General features: G+C 35.1%; 1 protein-coding gene across 1 annotated transcript in view; it reads right to left on the bottom strand.

The window, feature by feature from the left end:
- Window positions 1-20528: 20528 nt before the first annotated feature.
- LOC123561964 (cadherin EGF LAG seven-pass G-type receptor 2-like) overlaps window positions 20529-23703 on the bottom strand; it is a 73604-nt gene continuing 70429 nt past the window's right edge. The window contains exons 20-22 of the mRNA XM_053524421.1: window positions 23673-23698; window positions 22433-22470; window positions 20529-22114 (exon numbers count right to left, since the gene is read on the bottom strand). Of these exons, the coding sequence (XP_053380396.1) occupies window positions 21800-22114; window positions 22433-22470; window positions 23673-23698 (379 nt within the window). The 3' untranslated portion in view covers window positions 20529-21799. The remainder of the gene's footprint in view (window positions 22115-22432; window positions 22471-23672; window positions 23699-23703) is intronic.

The following is a 23703-nucleotide window of genomic DNA, read 5'->3' as shown; positions in this document are numbered from 1 at the left end:
ACTTCAGTATTGTAAATAAATCTTTCATTATATGTAGGTTATATCAAATCATATTTGATATTCATTTGCATACTGATTCACCCTTCCGCCTTACTATTTATTAAAACTACAACTGACAATGTTAAAAGTATTATTGACATTACTTACAACACAATATAATTTTTCTATGGTTTAAAATATTAGATTAGATTACTTTACAAATTGGCTCGAAGTATTATTTGATAATTTAAGCAATTATTTGATAGTTAACTAAGTACGGCATATTACAAAAAAAAAAATTGTCTGATGACTGAAATTAAAGTTCACGTATGTTGTCAATTGCTGAAGTCTAAGATTGAGAATTAAATTCAATTAAATCAACAGCTCATTACAAAATGAACGAAAGACATCGGACATTATGCTAGGGATTTTGCCCAAATTTCAATGCCATTTCATGACTTCAATAAATGATAATTTTATATAATGGCTTCAAATACGCATAAATTAGTTAAATACCTATCAAACTGTCACAAAATAATAATTTTATTTCATATCCGTTGTTTTGAAATTTGACCAGTTTGTGACTGAGGGTCATATGTTTTGAAAAATGCAGAAGGTGCATTTTTAGCGAAATAAGCAAAGTGTTTTAAACAAAAAATAAATTTTTACTATGCAAATTATCAGTTTTATTAACGTTTTAAAAAACAACTGAAAAAGCAAAAAATAAAAGTGGAACAAACCTTTTGGCCACACAACTGTACTTGACAGTTCTTTCCCGAGTGCCCATGATAACTGATGCATTGATCAAAGCCTATTTTTTGTTTTCTATACATCTATTACTATACTGTATTGACACATGCAGTACACATGGTACAATACTGACCGGGCATTACAGGGAGGGTTACATATTGAATACATGAAGTGTTTTACATACATTGGCTTAGATGGCCTTTTTCAGTTATAGCGGAGGGGCGTAGTGGACAGCCTAGGCCATGTGGGCTCAGGGGTGCCTGGGTTTTAGCATTTTATGACACATTTGGACACGTTCTAGATGCATCGTTTGCTTTTCTCAAGGTCCCTTTATATAGCATTTTTAGTGTGTTTTGTTTTTCAGTTTCCGAAATTATCTGTAGGCACAGTCCTGTTGTGACCACAGAGTCATGCACATTTAGCCTTTATTTTTTAATGCCTAGCAAACATTTAAAGGTGCTTTCTGTTACTCTAATGCAAAAAAATAAACAACATAACTATACAATGTAGTAATAAAATACCGCCTGATCTAATATCTCAATGGAACAGAACTTCACTAGCTAGTATAAACATTAATGTCGATATTCCTTGGGGATCGTTACTACTATTTCGGTCGGCTTCGGAATAAGTTTCAGGTAAGACGTGTGGATGAATTGGTGTTAATTCTAGGGGTGTCAGTGTTAGTTCTGGAGACGTCAGTGTTAGTTCTGGGGGCGTCAGTGTTAGTTCTGAAGGCGTCAGTGTTAGTTCTGGGGTGTCAGTGTTAGTTCTGAAGGCGTCAGTGTTAGTTCTGGGGGCGTCCGTGTTAGTTCTGAAGGCACCCGGGTCAGTTCAGGAGTCGGTGTCTAGTGTACTTCTGTTAGAGTTGAGGATGCTGGATCGAGTGCTTCTTTGGTCCGAATTAAAGCAAAGGTTGTTCTTAAAATGCATTCTAGGTGTGCCAGAACTGTATCCTGCAAAGGGTAAAAAGGCATTTGCACCACAGTGGCACTATTCCCATAGAAGTTCGTCTATATCTCTTTGCCATGTTTAGGTTGAAGACACATACTTCTAGTTGTATATGTCTAAGCAACTTGCTTGGTTCATTACTTGCGACAGTCGCAGTTGTCTCAATCCTTTTGACACTCAATCGACGGACTTCGACTGTCAAGAGGCAGCAGACCTGATTGAAAAATTCATAAGATATACTTATCAGTCTGCTTTCAAGCTTGACGTTCGATTGTGTTTTCTATGCTTTAAATATTTACAAAAACGAATAAGGCTGTAGATATGTAAGAATTAGGAAACACTGCAATAAGTGTTAAAATATATTATGTAAAATTCATTTGCTGACATCCTGTATGTAGATTTTTTTTTCAATTTTTAACATTCCCTCCCCCACCCCTCCCCCTACCCCTAACCCCCGTGACCATGTACCATTTTTGCAACATACGTACATGATAATTATTTACAAAGGCATGTGAAATATTTTGTTGCGTCACTGGGGGAAAGGTGTATAAAACATAAAAATGATTAATGTTCATATTTCAACAGAAATGAGAATCAGAAATGTCTACAAAATCATCTTTTTTGTTAACAAACATGTAAAATTCATTCGAATATATCAAGAAATAGTCTTCACCTATCTTTATTAGGCTATTTCAGAAGACTAGCCCTAGGTCAGTTTTTACTTAATTTGATAGGCAATCTGAATAGGAAAATGTCCGAGGTCCTTTGCGAACTGTGCACTCAACCGCAGTAATAAGCTGATCGTCCTACTTTGATTCATATATCGGATATAGGACAAACATTTTTTCCAAAACTGATTACACAGTAATCTATTACTTTATCTGCTCCACACGTTTCGAGATAAAACTGCTTTTGTTCTTAGATCGACTCAGTTGGCTTCTGTACTTTAGAACAAAATAGTAATAATCGGAATGAAATATTCAAACATACACACATCGTCTCTATTCTAAAATTTCTCATTTAAAAATGAGATTATTTTGTAAAAAAGGGCATTTTTATTTCTCCTAAACTGGACTAAATTGGACCAAATGAGATAAAAATAAAACAGTTAAATACTAAAAGATTTTATATATTTCATTTAAAAAAAAAAAAACTTTTGGAATAATTCAAAAATGAGATAAGGGTTGAAAAATCATGTGCCGCAATTTTTACTTAGAAGAAGTTTTAATATGTAAGTTAAATTGTGTATAAACATAACTGTTTCTGAAACGATTAAAATTAGATGTATATTAGCGTTTGGATTCGGCAAAAGTAAACCATTGTCTCACTGATAATTTTTAGATGTGAATCTTCGCGTTTCTGTTCAACAGACAGCAAAAATTGGGATCTGCCTGGCATTGATTTTCCTGACTGCGAGGTCCTGCGAATGCGGTGAAATGACACTCCACTCTAGTTTCGCCATCTGTTCTATTCTGTCCTATACTACATAGGAGAACCACAAGATCCTCTGTGTCCAGTGTGTAACGAATGGAATTTAAATTAATAACTGTAATACACACTAAAAGCTATGTATACTATATACACTTTCTTATATTTTTTTTAAAGTACTGTTTATTAAAAAGATAGAGTGGCTTGATAAGGGTGATAGATATCGAAGTGTGTTAGTTAAGTGTCTATTAGATTAACATATGCCCTTGAATTATGTAGCATGAAGTAACCGACCAGAGTGATATTCAATACTATGTACATGTTTAGTCTCTCTATTTGTACTACTGCCAATTAGCAAGCAGTTTATTTCCTCTACACTCGATATTAAAACTATTCATTGTCTCTATGGCCACATCACCAATAACTGATTGACGAACTGAGTCAAGACATGGAAACACGATAACAAAGTGTTCTGCTGTTTCATAAATTTCTTTTTTGGGGGCTGATATTGTATTGGTTAGACTTTTCATGATTTGTTTGAAGTATGTACGTTTCCATTAACAGCTTCAGTTATGTGTTTACAATTTCAAATACTCAATATCAATGTTGACGTTAGCATATTGACTTTGACTCGAAAAATACTCTTCAAGCGCTTCTTTAACCAGTTCAAAACTTGCCGTATCGGATGTTAGAACCACTCCATCGTTTTTAAAAGAAAGATTTATGGACTGTGGCCTACTAGTGGCAGTCAGTTTCTTTCCAAGAGGTATGCACACATTCAGTTGTATTCGGCCGTAGTTCTTTGGACAGTCTTAACCCTTACAATGCTGGACACGATTGATTCTGCCTTTGCGACCAGTGTAGATCTGCACTGTTCGCCATTCCATCAGTATCTTTTTGGTATGCACCCCTTTTAGCAGTTAATGGTACTGTCCAAATTGAAAGATGGACAAGTTCAGTAAAGAAATTTAGCAGGATAAGGGTTAATGGTTTCAAAGCCGCTCTATCTCACCGTGAGAACCAAAGAAGGTGAAAATGACATAACTGTTACTTGCACAGAAGCTGTACAAAATAAAAAAAAATAATGTTCTGTACAAAAGAATTATATGTTCAATAAACGGTTATCTCTAACAACTAAAAATGTTAAAACACGTAGTCATCACATTTTTTTGGTACACTTCTCGGAGTATTGAGGCTTTTTTAGTTTTATTCTTTATCATAGTCTCATCTGTGTACAGACAATACAAGTACATAAAATAATTAACACATTAAAAACATCAGCATTCAATACATTGGAATTATAAGAGACTTTTATTAATGTATACTACACTATGTCTAACATTCACATGTACATATATTTACAGTGATAAAACCAAGATGTTGTTGCTAATAACTAATAAAAAAACTTATAAAAGTACGACCTAAAATTACATTGAAGCACAATACAACTGTCCATAAGACAGCACACACGACCTTTCTCAGTGCTTGACTCCGAACCAGAGCATTGCTATTAAAAGGGGCTTACCTCCCTAAAACATATAATCAGAGCTGGAGATTGTCTATCCTGGTATAGACTTTGACAGTAAATAACTATTTTAAGTCTCACGTCAAAAGCCACTGATAATAACAGAGATATTAGACTCAAAAACATTAACCAATACACTCCAACTTAAAAGGGGCATACCTGTGTCAAAATTCAATCAGAGTTACGGGAATTCTTTCTCCTAATGTAGACTTTGATAGTAAATAACTATTTTAAGTTTCTTTATCAAAATATCAAAAAAAAACAAAAAAAAAAAACTACATAACTACTTTAATTTTCAGAGATATTTGACTTTATCAAAAACACTAACCAAAAATTCTAAGTTTAAAAGACACTTAACGTAAAAGTTCAAATCAGAGTTATGGGGATTGTCCATCTGGCGTAGACTTTGATAGTAAACAACCACTTTAAGTTTCAAGTCAACAGCCTCGATAGTAACAGAGACATTTGACTATTTGACTTTACTGAAGACTTTAACCAACGGCAACGGTAACGCCAGGGCGAGTGCAATAGCTATACCTTCTCTTCGAAAGGTCGAGCTAAACAGGAAAATGAGTTGCTGATGTAGCGTAGCCGCTCCTTAAGTCCTCTGAATAAATAACTTAAGACACTGTTTTTGTATCTAACTAATTTATTTTCCATCACCATTAGTATAACTTCTAACTGACAGAACTAACAAAATTCCATCTAGCACAAGTAAGCCTTAAAGCGTCCATAACTCTCTGTCTCCGTCTTCGTTCCTTCTCAGGCTGTAAACAGCGCAAGGCCTTAGCCCTGGCCGGCTTCCGGGCCACCACGTGGTTGCTGTGTGAGCGGGCGTCCCCTTACAGCTTAGTCCGACAATACACATTTTGTCTCCATATTTATACAGATTGGTCAAATACATCATTTACATAAGCAAAATTAATGAATTCTGGTACAAACCGAAAGTAATAAACAATAAAAATATTTCTCGTAAAGTATAGATAAATTGTCACTCAAGTTACAACCAATGTCCATCATTTTACTGCAATATAACACTTATATGACCTGACTAATAACTTTAGATGCATTTTATGTGCACTTCGTGAGAAAAACAGCATGTTTTTCTATAGTGACGCATTTATTAATTAACCTAGATCTTAACCTGTTTAGTCTCGCCTTTTTGTAAGAAAAGTGTTTCTTAACTTATGAAAAGAGATAAGGAGAGTGTGTCTTCTTTCAACAAAAAGAAATTATATCAATTTCTTTACATCTCCCATGGAAACAACGATTTTAAGTTCATTTTAAATGAAGTTAGATTCTTAGCCAGTTAAATTGCTTACTAATGTTACCTAATGTGCCGTTCTTAGTCCCATCCTTTAGTTGAAAGAATGTTTATTGACCTAACTAAATAGGAAGTGTTTTATAAAGAAACTGTACTCATTTCTTTACACCTACCCTAAAACAAAGATGTTAAGTTAATTTTTGATACTCGTAAATGAAAAATCTTAAAATCTTAACTGATAAAATCGCCTAACGATTTTGAATTTAAAAAAAACAACTCAAAAAGGCAAAAAAAAAACACAAAAAACATAAATAAATAAAATAATAATAAGTTGCTCGAATTGGCAAGACAAGTGACGTTGATTGACACTTACATTAACCATTGATTTTAATTAATTGACCTCAAAGTGTCTTACCTGTCGTATTGTCATTACTAATTATATAGACTTATGCTTGTTAACTCAATAGCTTCAAAACCCTAAACATTGATTAAGACACAATACTTATGCAACACATGCGATACATAAACAACATTATCAACAGTAGGTAAAACAAAGTTCAACTGATCTGAAATTGTAAATATAATAGTGTTATACACTGTTCTATTAATCACTGTAATACTATCGAAAAAAATAAAAATGAAATTTACTGTCCTAATTACTTCTGTAAATTCTCTGCAAATCATTGATGTATCACACCTCCATTTTTAAAAGAATTTACGTTTAGTTTAGTCTACGTCCTCCGTGTGACTGTCATGGCTGTGGCATTTACCTGTTAACCTCAGATAACTATTCGGGAAATTACACCACCTAGATATCAGATATTTCTACCATTTTCGATGAAAATATTAAACAAATAATTCGTTAAATTTACAATATGTCCGTTTGTTCATAATACTCCTAAATCTGTTATTTCTGATAGTTTAAAACATTGAATTTCTTTTTTCCGTAACGTATCTATATTAATCAATGAATAACAGTAATGAATGTACATATACTCCCCCTTCTTATAATTATTATCTTATTGTGCAGCACCTTAACATAACCTTATTTCAGTTTCATAAAGGAGGTATCAGTGAGACGGAAGTCTGGCTGTCAGCAAAATTACCAGACTCCTTTCCCCATATTGAGGAATGGGTACGTTTGAGCGTGTTTTACGTTCCCAACGACCAACGCTTTTAAGCGGCTTAACATTGCTCACTGATTTATCTTATCAAGGCTAATCGCTTTCCACCCGATTAATAGCATATTCCGTATGCTCCCGAGACGTTACGCACGTCAAAAATGGTAATTTCAACCATATGATCTGTAAAGCGTTCCACTACGCTTGTATGTTATACCATAAACACAGTATAAATGACTACATTAAAACAACTTTATACATTTAGCCTTACTCCATGATCAAAAGAAATATACCCATCACCCATGATAACTACACATATACATACATAATAAAGATTACATGTTTCTAAGAGTAGGCTGTTTCAAATAGTTAGCTTGCTGCACAATAACTTTGTATTTTATTACAATAAACATTTCTGTCTGCCTGCTGAATAATGTGCCACACCTTGGGCACCGATATGCGCCACATTAATTAGCAAACGACTTTTATGTTATTTACTCCCCTACGAAAACGTACATCATTCATTCATATTTTTATCGATTAATACTGAATTTGTATACACGTCAAAACTGTTTCGCAAATGACGGATAACATAATTTGAATTATGATATCTACGCATAGACGCAAATACTCAATAGAATTGTTTTATAATTTATTATTACTTGTATATATTTCCCTTTCGGCGTTAAATTTCTCGCCTTATACTTATTCTATCAAACTGAATTTAAGTTAATTTAATATAAATACTTTGCCAAACTACCTTAACGAATTACAAAATTTTAAGATCTTTTTATAAAAAAAAAAAAAAAATCAAAATTAAACCTTAACATGTCAACAATATTCCAATTTACTTCTCTTTGAACTTATAATTTCTATAAATAAATCGACCTGTTCCCGAATAGCCACATTGGTTTAACAGACAATATTTGAATAGCCACTAACCTTTTTAGATTTATACATTTTGTTGTTTCTCTGCCATTGATATATGTTTTCCTTTTGAAATTCGTCCAGAAAAAAATTCGTTTTGATAACAGTTAAATAGCTTTTGGTTCTCGACGTTCCTTGTGTAGGTATTGTTCCATTTCTCATCTTTGAATATGTATTCATCCATCTTTTGATCCCGATACTTTAGCAGTTTTACCATCCCAACCAAATGTGATTGTTGCGTTATTTCTTCTTCAACATGTTGCCTGTGTTGCTTGAAAGATAAACAAGAGCTGACAATGCATACCCTTTGTCCCAGTGATCGGAGTAGCCGTTTTGATGTCGTGCATTTGGTTGTGTGTCCAAACAATTTCCCAAGATATATTTGATCCATTGTAGTATCATATTATTTACTCGTAATCTAAATAATACTTGTAGTGTTTTAATTTTTGTTGTGTTTCCGCGACGATTTCCAAAATATGTTTGGTCCATTTTACTGCTATCGTATTGCTGGTGATCAAAGTAGCATCTTGTAGTGTAGTACTTTTTGTTGTGTTCCCGCGACAATATTTCCATGTTTGTTCGAGCCTTGGTCGCACGGCGCCAAATCAACAGTGTAGCGTAGCTGCTCCTTAAGTCCTCTGGATCAATAACTTAAGACACTGTTTTTGTATCTAACTAATTTATTTTCCGTAACCAGTAGTATAACTTCTAACTGACAGAGCTAACAAAATTCCATCTAGCACAAGTAAGCCTTTAAGCGTTTCATAACTCTCTGTCTCCGTCTTCGTTCCTTCTCAGGCTGTGCGCAGCGCAAGGCCTTAGCCCTGGCCGGCCTCCGAGCCACCCCGTGGTTGCTGTGTGAGCGGGCGTCCACTTACAGCTTAGTCCGACAATACACATTTTGTCTCCATATTTATACAGATTGGTCAAATACATCATTTACATAAGCAAAATTAATGAATTCTGGTACAAACCGAAAGTAATACACAATAAAAATATTTCTCGTAAAGTATAGATAAATTGTCACTCAAGTTACAACCAATGTCCATCATTTTACTGCAATATAACACTTATATGACCTGACTAATAACTTTAGATGCATTTTATGTGCACTTCGTGAGAAAAACAACATGTTTTTCTATAGTGACGCATTTATTAATTAACCTAGATCTTAACCTGTTTAGTCTCGCCTTTTTGTAAGAAAAGTGTTTCTTAACTTATGAAAAGAGATAAGGAGAGTGTGTCTTCTTTCAACAAAAAGAAATTATATCAATTTCTTTACACTGATACCTAATTTAAAATGCATTGAAGATATGGAGCTTGCAGTTGAATTACAATTAGAAAGATCTAAGACAACCAAATGTCACCTTGGTAAGATCATAAGAGACTGGATTAGCAGCAACCTTTCATCATGTGTTAAATATTACAAAGTAATCATAACGAAGTTAGAAACCCATCACACCAGGTTTGTAGTATGAACCAACTATTTAACATAAGATTATAAACCATTTTCGTTCCCATTAAATAATAATTTTATATAAACAAGGTCTTTTGGCAACTTATACATGCTAATTGAACCATGGACATCACATGAGAGAATATGTTTATTCAACCAATATGGTCCTATTATAAACTGAAAAATTGTTTCAAAAAAAAATCGGGTTCGATTTCTGTTGCTTTTTGCGTTAACTGCAAACGTATATCATCATACAAACTACATTTTAATAGTACATGGCTTTCTATTTCTATGTTATTGTAAAACGGACATTTACGCTGTTCAACTGCAAGGTTCTCATACCTCCCCGTCTCTATCCGTAATGGGGCTACGCCGCAACGGAACTTACTTAAAGCTGACCTGTGACTTGAGGAAGAATTAGCTTACAATAGTGTTCTACAGCAAATTCTGTTTTAAATATGCAATATGTTCTTAACTTATTTAGACCTCTACCATTAGAACTATCTGGTCTATTTATTGCCGTTTTTCCATTCTGTTACACAATTTTTTTCCATCAATTTACTAACAACACTGTTTATAATTGTATGTTTTGATACAGGATCTTTTATATCAGCAAACTTTGCTAAATCTAAATTACACAATTGTTTCTTAACAATGAAATACCATTTTTTACAAAATCTATTTGACTTTTCATAAGCCCACAGTGCTATTCTTTTGTTTAATCGAGAAGAAGAAGTATTACATAGACAAGCCCTAAAATTACAGATACTTTTCCACACTGCAAAACTGGAGGTGGCTTCCAGGCCATTTCCACCATATTTTCCAACACCTAGAAAGAATCACATCGCACGGTTTTGTAACTCATTGATACAGGAAAATGAACTGCAACCCCAAATAGAGGCCCAATAACTTATCACAGGCCATACAAGAGTATCATACAACTTTGTAAATACATCATAGGGCACGCTACCTATCAATTTGCATTTAGCTATCAATAATCCTAGTGCACGACTAGCACACTTGAGTGTTCCAACGTCACTATGCATTAACACCGAACCTGGTCGTTTTTCTGACCGATAGTTTTGACTATTGACCTGCAAGCCATTCGATGTTTTATTATATTACATAAGAAAATAAAATTTTGACTTCAACTTAGCAAACTTTAGTGTTGAAAAATAGACCAGTCAATAACGCATACAACGGCGATCTATATAAAGAGTCAGGTAATAACATTCACTAATACTGCTGAACGAAATTTTGTGAACAAACCGATTATATTCACTTAATCTTTACTTATGGCTCATGTAAGTAACACAAGGGTGTAGTCAAAGTTCAAGGCTCAATACGTACTCTGATTAATTGAGGAATAACCCCTAGTCTAACAATATATGTCAGTAGCGCAGTGGGTAGCAGGTTGGACTACAACGCAAGCGGTCCTGGTTCGATTCCCTGCCGCGGCTGTTGTCCCGACTAGTGTTCAGTGCTGGGTGATATACTTAAATTGGTACTGTTTCCAGCAGTATCAGCCTAGACTGGATGCTGGGAAGGTAAATATGACGCTTGCCACGGGGTTGTTCCATTTATTCTAGGTGGGAACTTCGTCGACTACCCACGTTAAACAAGAAACCTATTTCTTTTATATAAGTCAATCAGATTTAAATGTAGACACTAGGTGTCTTGAAATACCTGGCCTTTTTAAAGTGAAAATCATAAACATGTCTTTAATGTTGGGAGAAATTGATTTGCGAAACAAATTTGATAGATTGTAGGAATGGTTGGCATTCATTCTCCCGCATTGGATGTACACTATTAAACCTATGTTAAACCTAAACCTAACCCTAACCTTTAATCAGTATATTGTGCACCCATTAAGTGCATACATCCAATAGGGGTGATTCAATGGTGGCGTTTTATGAATAGGATTTCCAATTATTCTATTTTTAAACATCATCTTTTATGCGTGACGTGTAGATTCGCGCAAATGTGGACTACGGACACCTAGGACAATCGATATTCAACGGGACCATCTCAACATAATTCAATTATATTATGTGCGGTAGGAAAAACATGTTTATAACCAAAAGTATTGAACGACTATTATAAAATTGTATTGGACAGTTATTCAACATTAAGAGTTACGCACCCCAGTTTCAGCACATCAGAACACAAAATGCTTGAAGTGAGCTTTTGTGGTAGCACTGAGTCGGTCATCCGTCTTCGTAGTCCGTCGTTTACAGTTCCACTGTTAACACTCTAGAGGTTACAATTTCAGCCCAATTGTAATGAAACTTAGTCAGAATGTTATGTTAACAAAATCTTGGCAGAATTTGAAACTGGGTCATCTTGGCTCAAACACTATGTGACCAGGTCAAATCATAAAAAAAACTTATTAACACTATAGATTCAATTTTTCTAGCGGATCTATATTAGACTTGGTCAGTATGTTTGTCATTATAAAATCTACAAATGGGTCAAAAGTTAATGACATTCGGCGAAGTTATAGAAAAAAACATTGTTAACACACCAGAGGCCATGATTTATATTCGAACTTTATGAAACCTGGTTAGAATGTTTATAAAATCTAGCTGTATTTTGAAACTGGATTATTTAGAACTAAAATCTTGGTCGCGACGTTGTATCATAAAAAAGGACATTTTAACATTCTAGAAGCAATACTCACTACAGGATCTTATGAAACAGTGTATTTGCTTTTATCAAATGAAGGTTAACGTTGAAACTTGGTCAAAAACTGGTCATTAGGGGAATAAAGGAAAAGGCTAGGGACTCAATTTCTTACCTGATCTGTATGAAACATAGTCATAATGTTTGTCTTAATCAAGTCTAGGAAGAGTTTAAAATTTCGTCATCTGACTTTTAAAGGCAGGTCAGTAAGTTAAATTATAGAATAACATTCTTAACACTCTAGATGTCGTATTTTTACATGAAACTTCGTCGGATCATTTTTCTTTATAACCTGTAGAAAATATTTGACATATGGTTATCTAGGATATAAAACTGGGTCACTACGTCAGATAATATTAGATATTCTTAACACTCTTAAGGCCTATTCATTACCTGATTTACTGAAAAATTGGTCAGAAAGTTTGTATTTTATAAGATCGGGAAAAGGTGTAACACTCGGTTATCTTTTATCAATAACGTGGTTATTAAATAATAGAAAAACCTAGATCAGTTGAATTATTGCGTTCTCTGGGATTAAAAACTATCTCAAAACATAACTTATAACCCTCTAGAGACCTAGTGGCCTACTTTTGAACTAGTTTAAAACTCGCGCGACATTTTGATTAGATAAACATATTGACCAAATCGCAATACCATATGGCCAGAAGTATTATCCCTAAAGTGTTCAAAGTGAAATTGTTTACGTCAGACGAAGACGGACACAGTTGTATCCTTCTGGACGGTTTCTGTTACCGCTCCGAAGTCGTAAATGTATTATGTATGAATCACCGGTGTACATGTTTTATTGACCATATTAAAATAGTTACAAAACCATGCAGTCCTTTTATCTAAATACACAATAAATACAACATTTGGCGACGAGGACACGGCGAAATAAGAACCATTAACACATTGTTCACACACAATCATGGCAAATCTACCGGTATTTCCGTCGTTTAATGCAAAAATGAAATAAGAAAAAATAATTCCTTAATTTCTAATAATAAACATATGGCAGGCCCTTTCCGAACATGTTAGGCCCTTTCCGATCAAATACCACGGAAAGGGCCCTTTCCGGTATCTAGTCATGCCCGTAGACGCGGACAAATCTAACGCTGGTCCGAGATGGGAAAAATGGGTCTCTCGCCTCGAAAATCTATTGGTAGGGATGAATATTACAAATGCGGACAGAAAACGAGCCTTGCTGCTACATTATGCGGGAGAAAGAGTATACGATATATATGATGCCCAGAAGGGTGACACAGCAGCCGACTATGACAACACAAAACGGGTCTTGACAACTTACTTCTGCCCTAAAGTTAACACGCAAATGGAAATCATTAAATTCCGCTCATACAAGCAGAAAGAAACTGAAACTGAAAGAAAACTGTAAGTCCAACAGATTTAGGCGTAGGGCTTTGAGAGAACCAGACAAAACATTATCAGACATCCTTACATTAGGTAGAACGCTAGAGCTTTCTGATGAGCAGGCAAATTTGATGGAAAAAGATCAAGTAAAAGAAACAGAATCAGTACACCTGATGACTCAAATAGAACACGAGGCGCGTTTCGTGGAGGAAGGCCTAGAGGTCGAGGCCAGTACCCACAACGTTCGGTTGCGCAGACAGATAGAACAGTGAAATGTAGAAATTGTGGGGGTAACTTCCCGCACAAAACCCAGTGTCCAGCTAGAGGACAGACCTGCCACTTTTGTCAGATACCAAACCATTTTATGAAAATGTGTCGAAAACGGAAAGAACATATTAACACAATAGAACAATCTCAAGCACCAGGAGGCGTTTATACAGAAGCACAGTCCCAAGCTTTGAAATCTGAATATGACAGTTCCGATGAAGAATACGCATATCAAATAAGAAGAAAGGATGAAAGATCCCCAAAGTGCAACATTAAGCTTAATGATAGGGACATAAAAGTGTTAATAGACACTGGTGCAACAGTTAACATACTCGATGAAAGTGCTTATAGAAAGTTAGGAAGTCCAAGGCTATCAACCAAAAATATGCCGAAACTTCTCCCTTATGGAGGATGTATGCCATTACAGTTGCTCGGGGCATGTCAAATAACTGCGGTGAAAAACAATATAATATTACATCAGCAAAATTCTATGTAGTGAAAGAAGATCATGGAACGTTAATCGGATATGACACTTCCATTGAGCTGAAAGTTATAGAGATTATCCACAGACTGGACAAACATGAAGACAATCTGGGTGAAAAATATTCCGGAATTTATCAAGGCATAGGCAAATTAAAAGATAGAACAGTAAAATTACACATCAACAAAGAAATAAAACCAGTAGCACAAAGAAATAGCAGGACCCCTTTTCATCTCAGAAGTAAGGTAGAAAAGGAACTTGACAAGCTAATAGACCAAGACATGATTGAAAAAGTTATCAATGAACCAACGCCCTGGATATCGCCAATTGTTACCCCACCCAAGAAGAACCCAGACGAAATACGGTTATGTGTGGATATGAGGGAGGCCAACAAGGCAATCGAAAGAGAAAGACATCTTATGCCAACAATTGATGAAATTCTGAATGATTTAAATGGATCGAAAATCTTCAGTAAACTCGATCTCCGGTCTGGATATCACCAGCTAATCTTACATCCAGAATCCAGATATATAACTACCTTCAATACGCATAAAGGGATATATAGGTACAAAAGGCTAAACTTCGGCATATCGTCGGCAAGTGAAATATTTCAGGAAACAATAAGACAGGTCATTCAAGACATTGCTGGTGCAAAAAATATTTCTGACGACATAATCGTATATGGCAAAACACAAGAAGAGCATGACAAAGCGCTTGATGGAGTATTTAAAAGTCTTCATGACAACGGTCTTACCTTGAATAGACAAAAATGTGAATCAACAAGAGCTCCATAACATTCTATGGTGTGGTATTTAGCGGAGAAGGAGGAACTTCCCCAGATCCAGAGAAGGTGAAAGCTATACATGAAATGGAACCATCTAAGACAGTACCCGAACTTAGAAGTTTTCTAGGTATGACAAGCTACTGCTCAAGGTTTATAAAGGATTATGCAACTATTACAGAACCACTAAGACATTTAACAAAGAAAGATTCAGTGTGGGAATGGGGAAAAGAACAGGAACACGCGTTCAAAGTGCTAAAAAAAGGACTTTCTAGTGACACAGTCATGTGTTATTTTGACGCGCATAAAGACATAGAACTCATTACGGACGCAAGTCCCGTTGGTCTTTCGGGCATCCTAATGCAGGAAAAGAAAGTTGTCGCATACGCGAGTCGTGCCCTATCTCCCACAGAGAGTCGGTACAGTCAAACAGAAAGAGAAGCTCTAGGTATTGTCTGGGCGTGTGAACACTTCAATATTTATCTTCGAGGAGCATACTTCACAGTTGTAACAGATCATTAGCCACTAGACAATATGGCAGAAGAAACAACGTATAAGTCATAGTTTGAACAGATCCCCACGCTGTAGATATTCCCATGTTAGCAATAAGTGCAAATACATTGGTTAATTCATCTTTATTAGGTACATCTGAAATTGAAAGTAATCTGATCAGAACAGTAAAAGATACTATTATCCTTTGTTTATGTAAATCACCCAGCACTGAACACTAGTCGGGATATCAGCCGCGACCGGGAATCGAACCCGGACCGCTGACATTATAGTCCAACCTGCTAACCACTACGCCACTGACTGACTCCCTTTTTTCTAACATAAAACGTGTAAAGATCTAAATTAAATGAATATTACTTCCATACGCGTTCATTTCCGCTCCGGCTTAATTTGGTACATCATTAAACCAAAATCACTACCATCAAATTATAATAATTCATAAGTCATTTAATTTTACAATTCTTTTAACTTTTGTTCTGCAGAAATGTTAATTTAATGTTACTTACGTAAAAGTACGAAACTTAATACTTAACCATAAGATATTATTAAGATTTACATTATTATATTCAGTTTACTGTTTTAAAATATAAGATAGGACAGCTTAGAAATTGTTGGCACTTGAGAAGTTATGTTCATGTAATTTCTATAATATACGTTACGTAGGAAACAGTTTGAAATTTGCTCATGTGAAAAGGACTGTTCAAACGTTCCAAAGTTATTCTCTTTCTTTTTATTTCATTGATATAAACTCGAACTTCCCCAATGGTTGATATTTGGATATGGTCTACTGTAGCAGGTTTAATTAAGTATTTACGGGTATTGTTCTTAAAAACATTCAAGTTAGTATTTAGCAGTAGAAAGGAAATTTGCGATGCTGTTAAACAAAATCGCAATATCCGTATATTTAAAAAAAAAACATATTCAGTATATTCGACGTTTTAATTATATAAGGATGCCTTCGTCTTTGAACACCCATTACCTTGCAAAAAAGATATAATTTAAAAATTATATTAAGATTTAATGCCTAGTTGCAATTCCTGAAAACATGATAAACAAAATAAACTTTTGGCACTATATGGGGAAAAAGTAGTCCATAAGAAAGAGCATCAGTGTGTGGCGCTGACACGGTTTCGATGCCAACTACTACTCAAAGCTATGATTTCTTATATTGGTACTGGTTCAATGATCGACCAGACTGAGGACGTAGATCTCTGTTGTAGGCTAGGCTGGAAGTAGGTTCTTTCCCTGCTCCATATTTAAATCGGTAGTCAAAACAAAACCCGTTTCCTGATGGTATTTGAACCGTGTAGAGCAAAAGAGTGAAAATATAGCAATTTAGCAGTATTGTCTGGATTAAATTCCATGGATCAATCCGACTGCCAGGTTTCGAGGCTTAAAAAGGTATTCCTGTAGAGCTTGGGCATCACTGTTGGATTTGACCGCAACATAGACTATCGTATCATCTGCGTACAGCCTCATTTTGCCCTTGACACTTTAAGGCAGATCATTTATGTAGGAAAGGAAAAGGCAAGGTCCGAGGACCGAGCCTTGATAGACACCACAGCGGACGGGGAGATTGTCTGAATTGTGACCTTCGACAACAATCTGCTGGGTGCGACCCATGACTATGATATCTGTTTGTTAACGTAGTTCTAAGTTGTCACTGACTTCTTGGGAGAAACGTATTAGCTGGGTTTCACAGCTGTGCTTTGACCTGAAACCATGTTGGTAGGGGTTAAGGATGTTAAACTGATCATAGAATGACATGATGTTGGAGACCAGGATATGTTCCATTAACTTTGAGGCGATACATGTGAGGGATATGGGGCGATAATTAGAGGGTTTACACTTTGGACCTTTTTTATATGCAGGGGCAATGACTGCATGCTTCCAGTCATTGGGGACAATACCAGTATTGAGGAGATTTGGAACATGTAGATAAGGACAGGGGCTATTTCTATGTACAATATTCTTTTAATAACCTAGGTGACAGTTCATCTGGGCCAAAGGCTTTACTTGGATCTAGGTTTTGAGCTTTTCCACCCCGTCCTGGGATATGTTGACCTTGGGCATGACTGGCTGTTTTGCAGGAGTCAGCAGCAGCTGTTTGCATGACTGGGCGAGGCTAAGGGGCTGAGGCCGAGAGAAAACGGACTCAAATTGCCGATTGAGTATATGGCTTTTGCTATCGGATCTACAAATGTTTGACCTTCACTTTTGAGAGGAGCAACACCACAATATTCTGTAATTTTACATTTGTAAAGAAATGAAAATAAACAATTTTCATACTTCCTGAAAACGATGTTTAACATTGTCTTCGAAATTTCAGCACTCGTACAGTGCTGCAAATGCTTAAAAACGAAGATGAGCAACATTTCTTTGACAATGGTGAGATTGTAAAGGCGATGCACTGTCCAGAAGTGTGGCCCCTTAATTTGGACCCTATTCGGGAATTCAAGCATTTATCAATAAATTGACAATCGATTTTTAGAATAATATACCTATTTTACAAGCTGTTCAATTTTCGTGTCATACAACTTTTTCTTTCTATGATTTGATGATGTTCAAGTTTCAAGACATCAAATATCCATCGAACCCTTAAAACATAATAAAACAACATTCGGTACAAGGTCAAGGTCGCATGGTGAAAATCGAATGTCAAATAAGACATATTTCGGATAGTTTTACCTCCTTGACATTTCCAACTGGGACGATTATCAGGACGCAACTTGTTCAAGGTCGAGGTCAAGCAGGGAGCTTGTGCCTTACCATTGGAAGGATGTTCAAACAACTTGCCATAGATGTTTAACTATATTGTAACCATACAATAATGTCATTGTGTTTTGATACAGAATGGTAAAGACAGAGGGGGAGTTAGAGCGATATGAATGAAAATCATGTTCGGTGAAAATGGCGGGGGAAAAAATTGAATATTCTTCGTATGTTTCAGTATCTAAAGAACTGTCAGTACCTTAAGAATTCTGTCAAATATTTAGCCAATTGTATTATTTAAGAAGTAATAAGTTCCCAGACGTGGTTTATCGTAGAATAACCCGTGTTTAGAGTTCTTATGCGTAAGAATTATCACGAAGGCCGTAGGCCTGAGTGATACATTGTTTCGCATAAGAACGAAAAACTCTGGTTATTCTACGATAAATCACACTTGGGAAGTTATTTCGATTCTAACACGACATACTAGTATCAACAGTGTTAGAAAAAATGGTAACTACTTTTTACGGCCGTACTACGCACCTGGATCGGATGACGTCATTGCACGCGAGTGGTTTATTGCAGAATAACCAGAGGTAGACTTTGCTCTACATCATGTATGTAGGTTATTTGCTGGTCGTGTTAGAATACTTGTTAATACTTATTTCGATTTTCTATGTAATAAATCAATTGCATTCGACTGTTGTGTGTCGTGATTAATAAGTACAAGTACTATAAAAATATTTTATACTTCTTTGACAAGTATGACCGTTGTTTGTCGTTATTAAGAAGTATTTGCCAGTAATTGACGCTAGGGTTGATTTTAGTGGTACTAAATACAAGGAAATGCCACCAGGCAAATACTAACAAAGCAGTGATTTCGCTTTAAAAGTGTTCAAATCTTGTTCGTTAACGAAATAATCTTGTTTAATGATGGTTTACTGGTATAACTTGATTACTAAATGATGATTAACTTAGAATGAGGACGCGTTAATTGTGGTAAAAACCTACCTCTAAATGAATGGTTAGGGTCTCTTGCCCCTCACCGATATGGGTTGGAAACTTTGTAGTGTAGAATTCATGTGAAAGCCATCAAGTTCGATTACGGAAGGCTTGTGTACCAAGTGCCCGGGCGGCCATGATGAAATAATATCTGGAGGGGCACCTGGGATCTGCCTCTACCGCTAAAAGCTAAGCTGTAAAAGTCATCGTGTGACCTAAATTGTGTCCCCACTTATTTCTTCACTTCAGTGAGATAGTTTGTAAGGTCAAGATTATTAGTTTGTCAAACAGATTTTCAATAATGAACTTTATAATAATAAACTTTTCGTGTACGCCCATATTAGATTTATGTGATTTTCACGTCTTCAACTGCAGTAGGCACCAAGACAACAATTGTTCAGCAGAATCCTTAGCACACTGATAAATTTTCTTCCTTAAGATTTTTGGCGTTTCATACACCAAAAGGATCAGAAAATGCAGTCTTGCATTTTCTTTTAGAGAGAACACTCAAGATTAATCAACTGCTCAATTCCAAGCGTTCAATGACATTAAATCTCTTACGTTCAGGTTTTTTCTAATGCATCTCTTTCGTTCAGGTTTTTGTCTAATGCATTTCTTACGTTCAGGTGTTTGTCTAATGCATCTCTTTCGTTCAGGTTTTTTCTAATGCATCTCTTTCGTTCAGGCTTTTGTCTAATGCATCTCTTACGTTCAGGTTTTTGTCTAATGCATTTCTTGCTTTCAGGTTTTTGTCTAATGCATCTCTGACGTTCAGGTTTTTGTCTAATGCATCTCTTGCGTTCAGGTTTTTGTCTAATGCATCTCTTACGTTCAGGTTTGTCTAATGCATTTCTTGCGTTCAGGTTTTTGTCTAATGCATCTCTTACGTTCAGGTTTTTGTCTAATGCATCTCTTTACGTTCAGTTTTCTGTCTAATGCATCTCTTACGTTCAGGTTTTTGTCTAATGCATCTCTTACGTTCAGGTTTTTGTCTAATGCATCTCTTGCGTTCAGGTTTTTGTCTAATGCATCTCTTACGTTCAGGTTTTTGTCTAATGCATCTCTTACGTTCAGGTTTTTGTCTAATGCATCTCTTACGTTCAGGTTTTTGTCTAATGCATTTCTTGCGTTCAGGTTTTTGTCTAATGCATATGCATAGCTTACAGCTTGTATATGTTTTTGTAATCAAAAGAACTTAGTACTGGTATAACTATATCTTCGTGAGATACTATCTCACTTTTGGAGCAAACTGAAAATGTTCAGACTTAAATCACTGCTGAATGCTGGCAGAGCAATCCAGAAGGACAAATGAATGAATCAACACTAAACATTTACTCATACTTTTTTATTTAGCAAAAATATATATTTGCACAGTAAAAAAAAGATGTTAAACATTATGCATGTACCTTTGTACATAAAAAAATCTTAAGACCTCTACTCAAAATGGTATGTTATCACTAACAAATAAATATGTAAAAAATAGAACCACGCATCAAAATACAAAAACAACCTTGCAAAACCCTGGTCTAAACTTGAAACTTGATCATTCTTTATCTGATGATGTATAAGAAGCAGTTTTATAGAAACAAAATTTACTATCAATGTCTACAGCGTGTTTTTTTTATTTTCATTGAGGATCGTGTTAAAGTGCAGTATCAAAATGAGTATTTATCAGGAAACAGAACTAGTACATTTGAACAACACATTCTTTCTCTTGGTTTATGGCAAGCAGTACAAAGCCACATCAACAATTTAGGTCAACAACCATCCATTCTGGCATTTTTCAGACATGGATTGTTCCCTGTGTAGTACTACCGCCAACTTTTATTAAACCAGCTGGATAGCACCCTGACAAGAAAGAATTATATGCCACTAGTGTGGTTAGAACCTACAAATGTTGTAGATACAGAGATTAATAAATGTATTCTCTCATCTTGAACCTGAAAATATTATGTAACAAATATACATAGTTGTACATGGTAATAAACATATCACTTTTCCTTTACACACTACTTTCAACAGTAACAATCTATTGGTGAATCAATATAAAATTCAATACAGCACTAATATAAACTATATACAAGCAGTATATTATATATACAATCTGTACAAAACAAAGTCTGGAACACTTTTGCTGTAAACTTTCTATTATAAGGTTTACATAACACCAACTCTTCTATATTATACATACAGTGAGACAAATTATCACTTATTTAAATCAAATGGTGTCTATTTTTAGTGTACAAATGCTTGAAATATTGAAGTTTTAAAGTGTTTCTGCCAGCTACCAATCATTAAGATGTACGTGTAAACCAAAGCAGAACTTTACACGGGTACAAAACACATTTGTGTTTAGATTTTGTCAGAGTGTAATTCCCCCAAGGAAAAGTCAGACTCTGTTACATTCATTCCATCTGCTGCTTCATAGAGAACAATTCTCATAAAAACTCTTGTAAAATAAGATTCTCAGAAATATGAGATATGAATCACATGTAGATGAAGAAATCAAAGCTCTCCTTTATTACAACAACTACGGTATTTCAGTTTTTAATCGGGATATGAAATTCTAAAGCCTTATACAAATGCTTATAACAATAATGTTTACAATCTTTCGTCAGTAACAACTTCAGTTTCTATTGTATATTCCGGTCCTGTTTCATATACATATTGTTGTCGAGGTTCGTCATCTTTCAACTCAACAACAATGGCATCCTGGTCATCTTCAGGGTACACCTGCTGTTCGTACACACGCTGTTCAACAAACTGAGGTGATGGCGAGCGCTTCTGTACAACAGCGTATTGCACGTGCACCGGGTCGTGCTCTATAACCCTTGGTTCTTCCTCTACAACATGCTCCTCCTCCGTAATGTATCCACGGTTATCGTAAATAACTGGCTCAACAATGACAGGTTGTTCCTAAAATACAAGACATGAAAACAATCATCTCAACAGATTATATTTTTTTACATACTATAATGCATGATTATTTCAATATTTAGATTATTGAAAACAAACTACTCTGAGATGTGTATTTAGGTTGGTAGTACATATATTTATGCCAACGTGTTATAGGACATTAATTTTTCATATCACAGGAGTTCTAATAAATATTCATCAATCAAGCATTTCACTATAATTAAGTGTTTTAGGGAAATAAAAGCAAAGCTTACTTAATCATCAAAATGATAAGCATGTAAATTACATTATATGCTAAAAACAGAAAATATAACTTACAACCATCATTGGTGGTGGAGTTGCATGCGTCTTATGTACTGAAATAATAATAATAAAAAAAACATTCATAAGAACATTTTTCGTAACAATTTTGTTTGTGTTTATAAAATTTATCAAAAAAAAAATAATACTAAGCAAACAAGTAAAATGGAAATTCCACCAGAACCAGATTTACAAACTTTGCATCAAGCATCATATTCTGTTTCTGTCCTTTTCTTTTATACATATCTGACTTCATCCATTGAACTATTTAGAAGAACAGATACATGTACAAGCATTGATGTTGGAAGTTCCACAATGAAATGGAACATACTGAGGTTGTAGATCAAAAACTTGTTTTCTATTTTTAGTAAGGTGACCCTATATGCCATCCCTAACTTTGTCTGCATTCTAGCTAGCAACACATCAATTTTCATTGCTACATGTTCACTCCTGAATCAAGTTACTGGGCAGGAACATTTTTTCTATTTTTAGGTATGGTGACCTTGACCTTGACCTTAGTGACCCCCATATAAAATTTTAAAAAATTGCCTTCATATAATCTACTTACACATCAAGTTACACTGCAATCAGTCATTTATTGAACTTGGAGTAGAAACTTTTTTCTATATTTAGTTACAGAGCCACTATCCTTTACCCCAGGGAGCTATATACATACCCAAGCTGCCTTTCCATGCAAGACTCCTACATATAAAGTTTCATTGCCATAATTGTCAATCCTGACTTAATATATTGACCAGTAATGGAGACCTCAACCTTGACCCTTGTGACCCAATATGCAATCTCAACATTTTTCTCCATGCAAGCTACCTATTAACCATATTTCATTGACACATTTCATTCCTATCTCAAGTTATTGAGCGGAAACCGTTTATTCTATTTTTCCACAGGATCACTGACCTTGTTCTGTAAGCCCTATGGATTGGTAGTTAAGCTTTCTCCATATAAAGCCATACCAACAATTGTCCAATTCAGGGGACAAAACTCTCGCCATTATTAAACATCAAAACATGAATTGGTAAAACAATCAGGCATCAGGGAAAATAACCCTGACCATCTAAACATCTCTGACATCTATAACATTTTAATTTTTTCCTTTTAACCAATGAGTGCTCCAATGAAAAAATATAGTAAGTTTCATGCATAGTGTTACTGATTATATTCAACCTATACATCTATATGAATTTAAAAGCAGCTTACATGTACCAGTACTTCCACCAAATTTTGATTTAATACTTACATAACATAGCTTTTTTCTGTCGTTTGCTGAA

This window comes from Mercenaria mercenaria, chromosome 2 (assembly GCF_021730395.1).
Source record: "Mercenaria mercenaria strain notata chromosome 2, MADL_Memer_1, whole genome shotgun sequence".
Lineage (NCBI taxonomy): Eukaryota > Metazoa > Mollusca > Bivalvia > Venerida > Veneridae > Mercenaria > Mercenaria mercenaria.
This window is presented reverse-complemented; position numbering and strand designations above follow the sequence as displayed.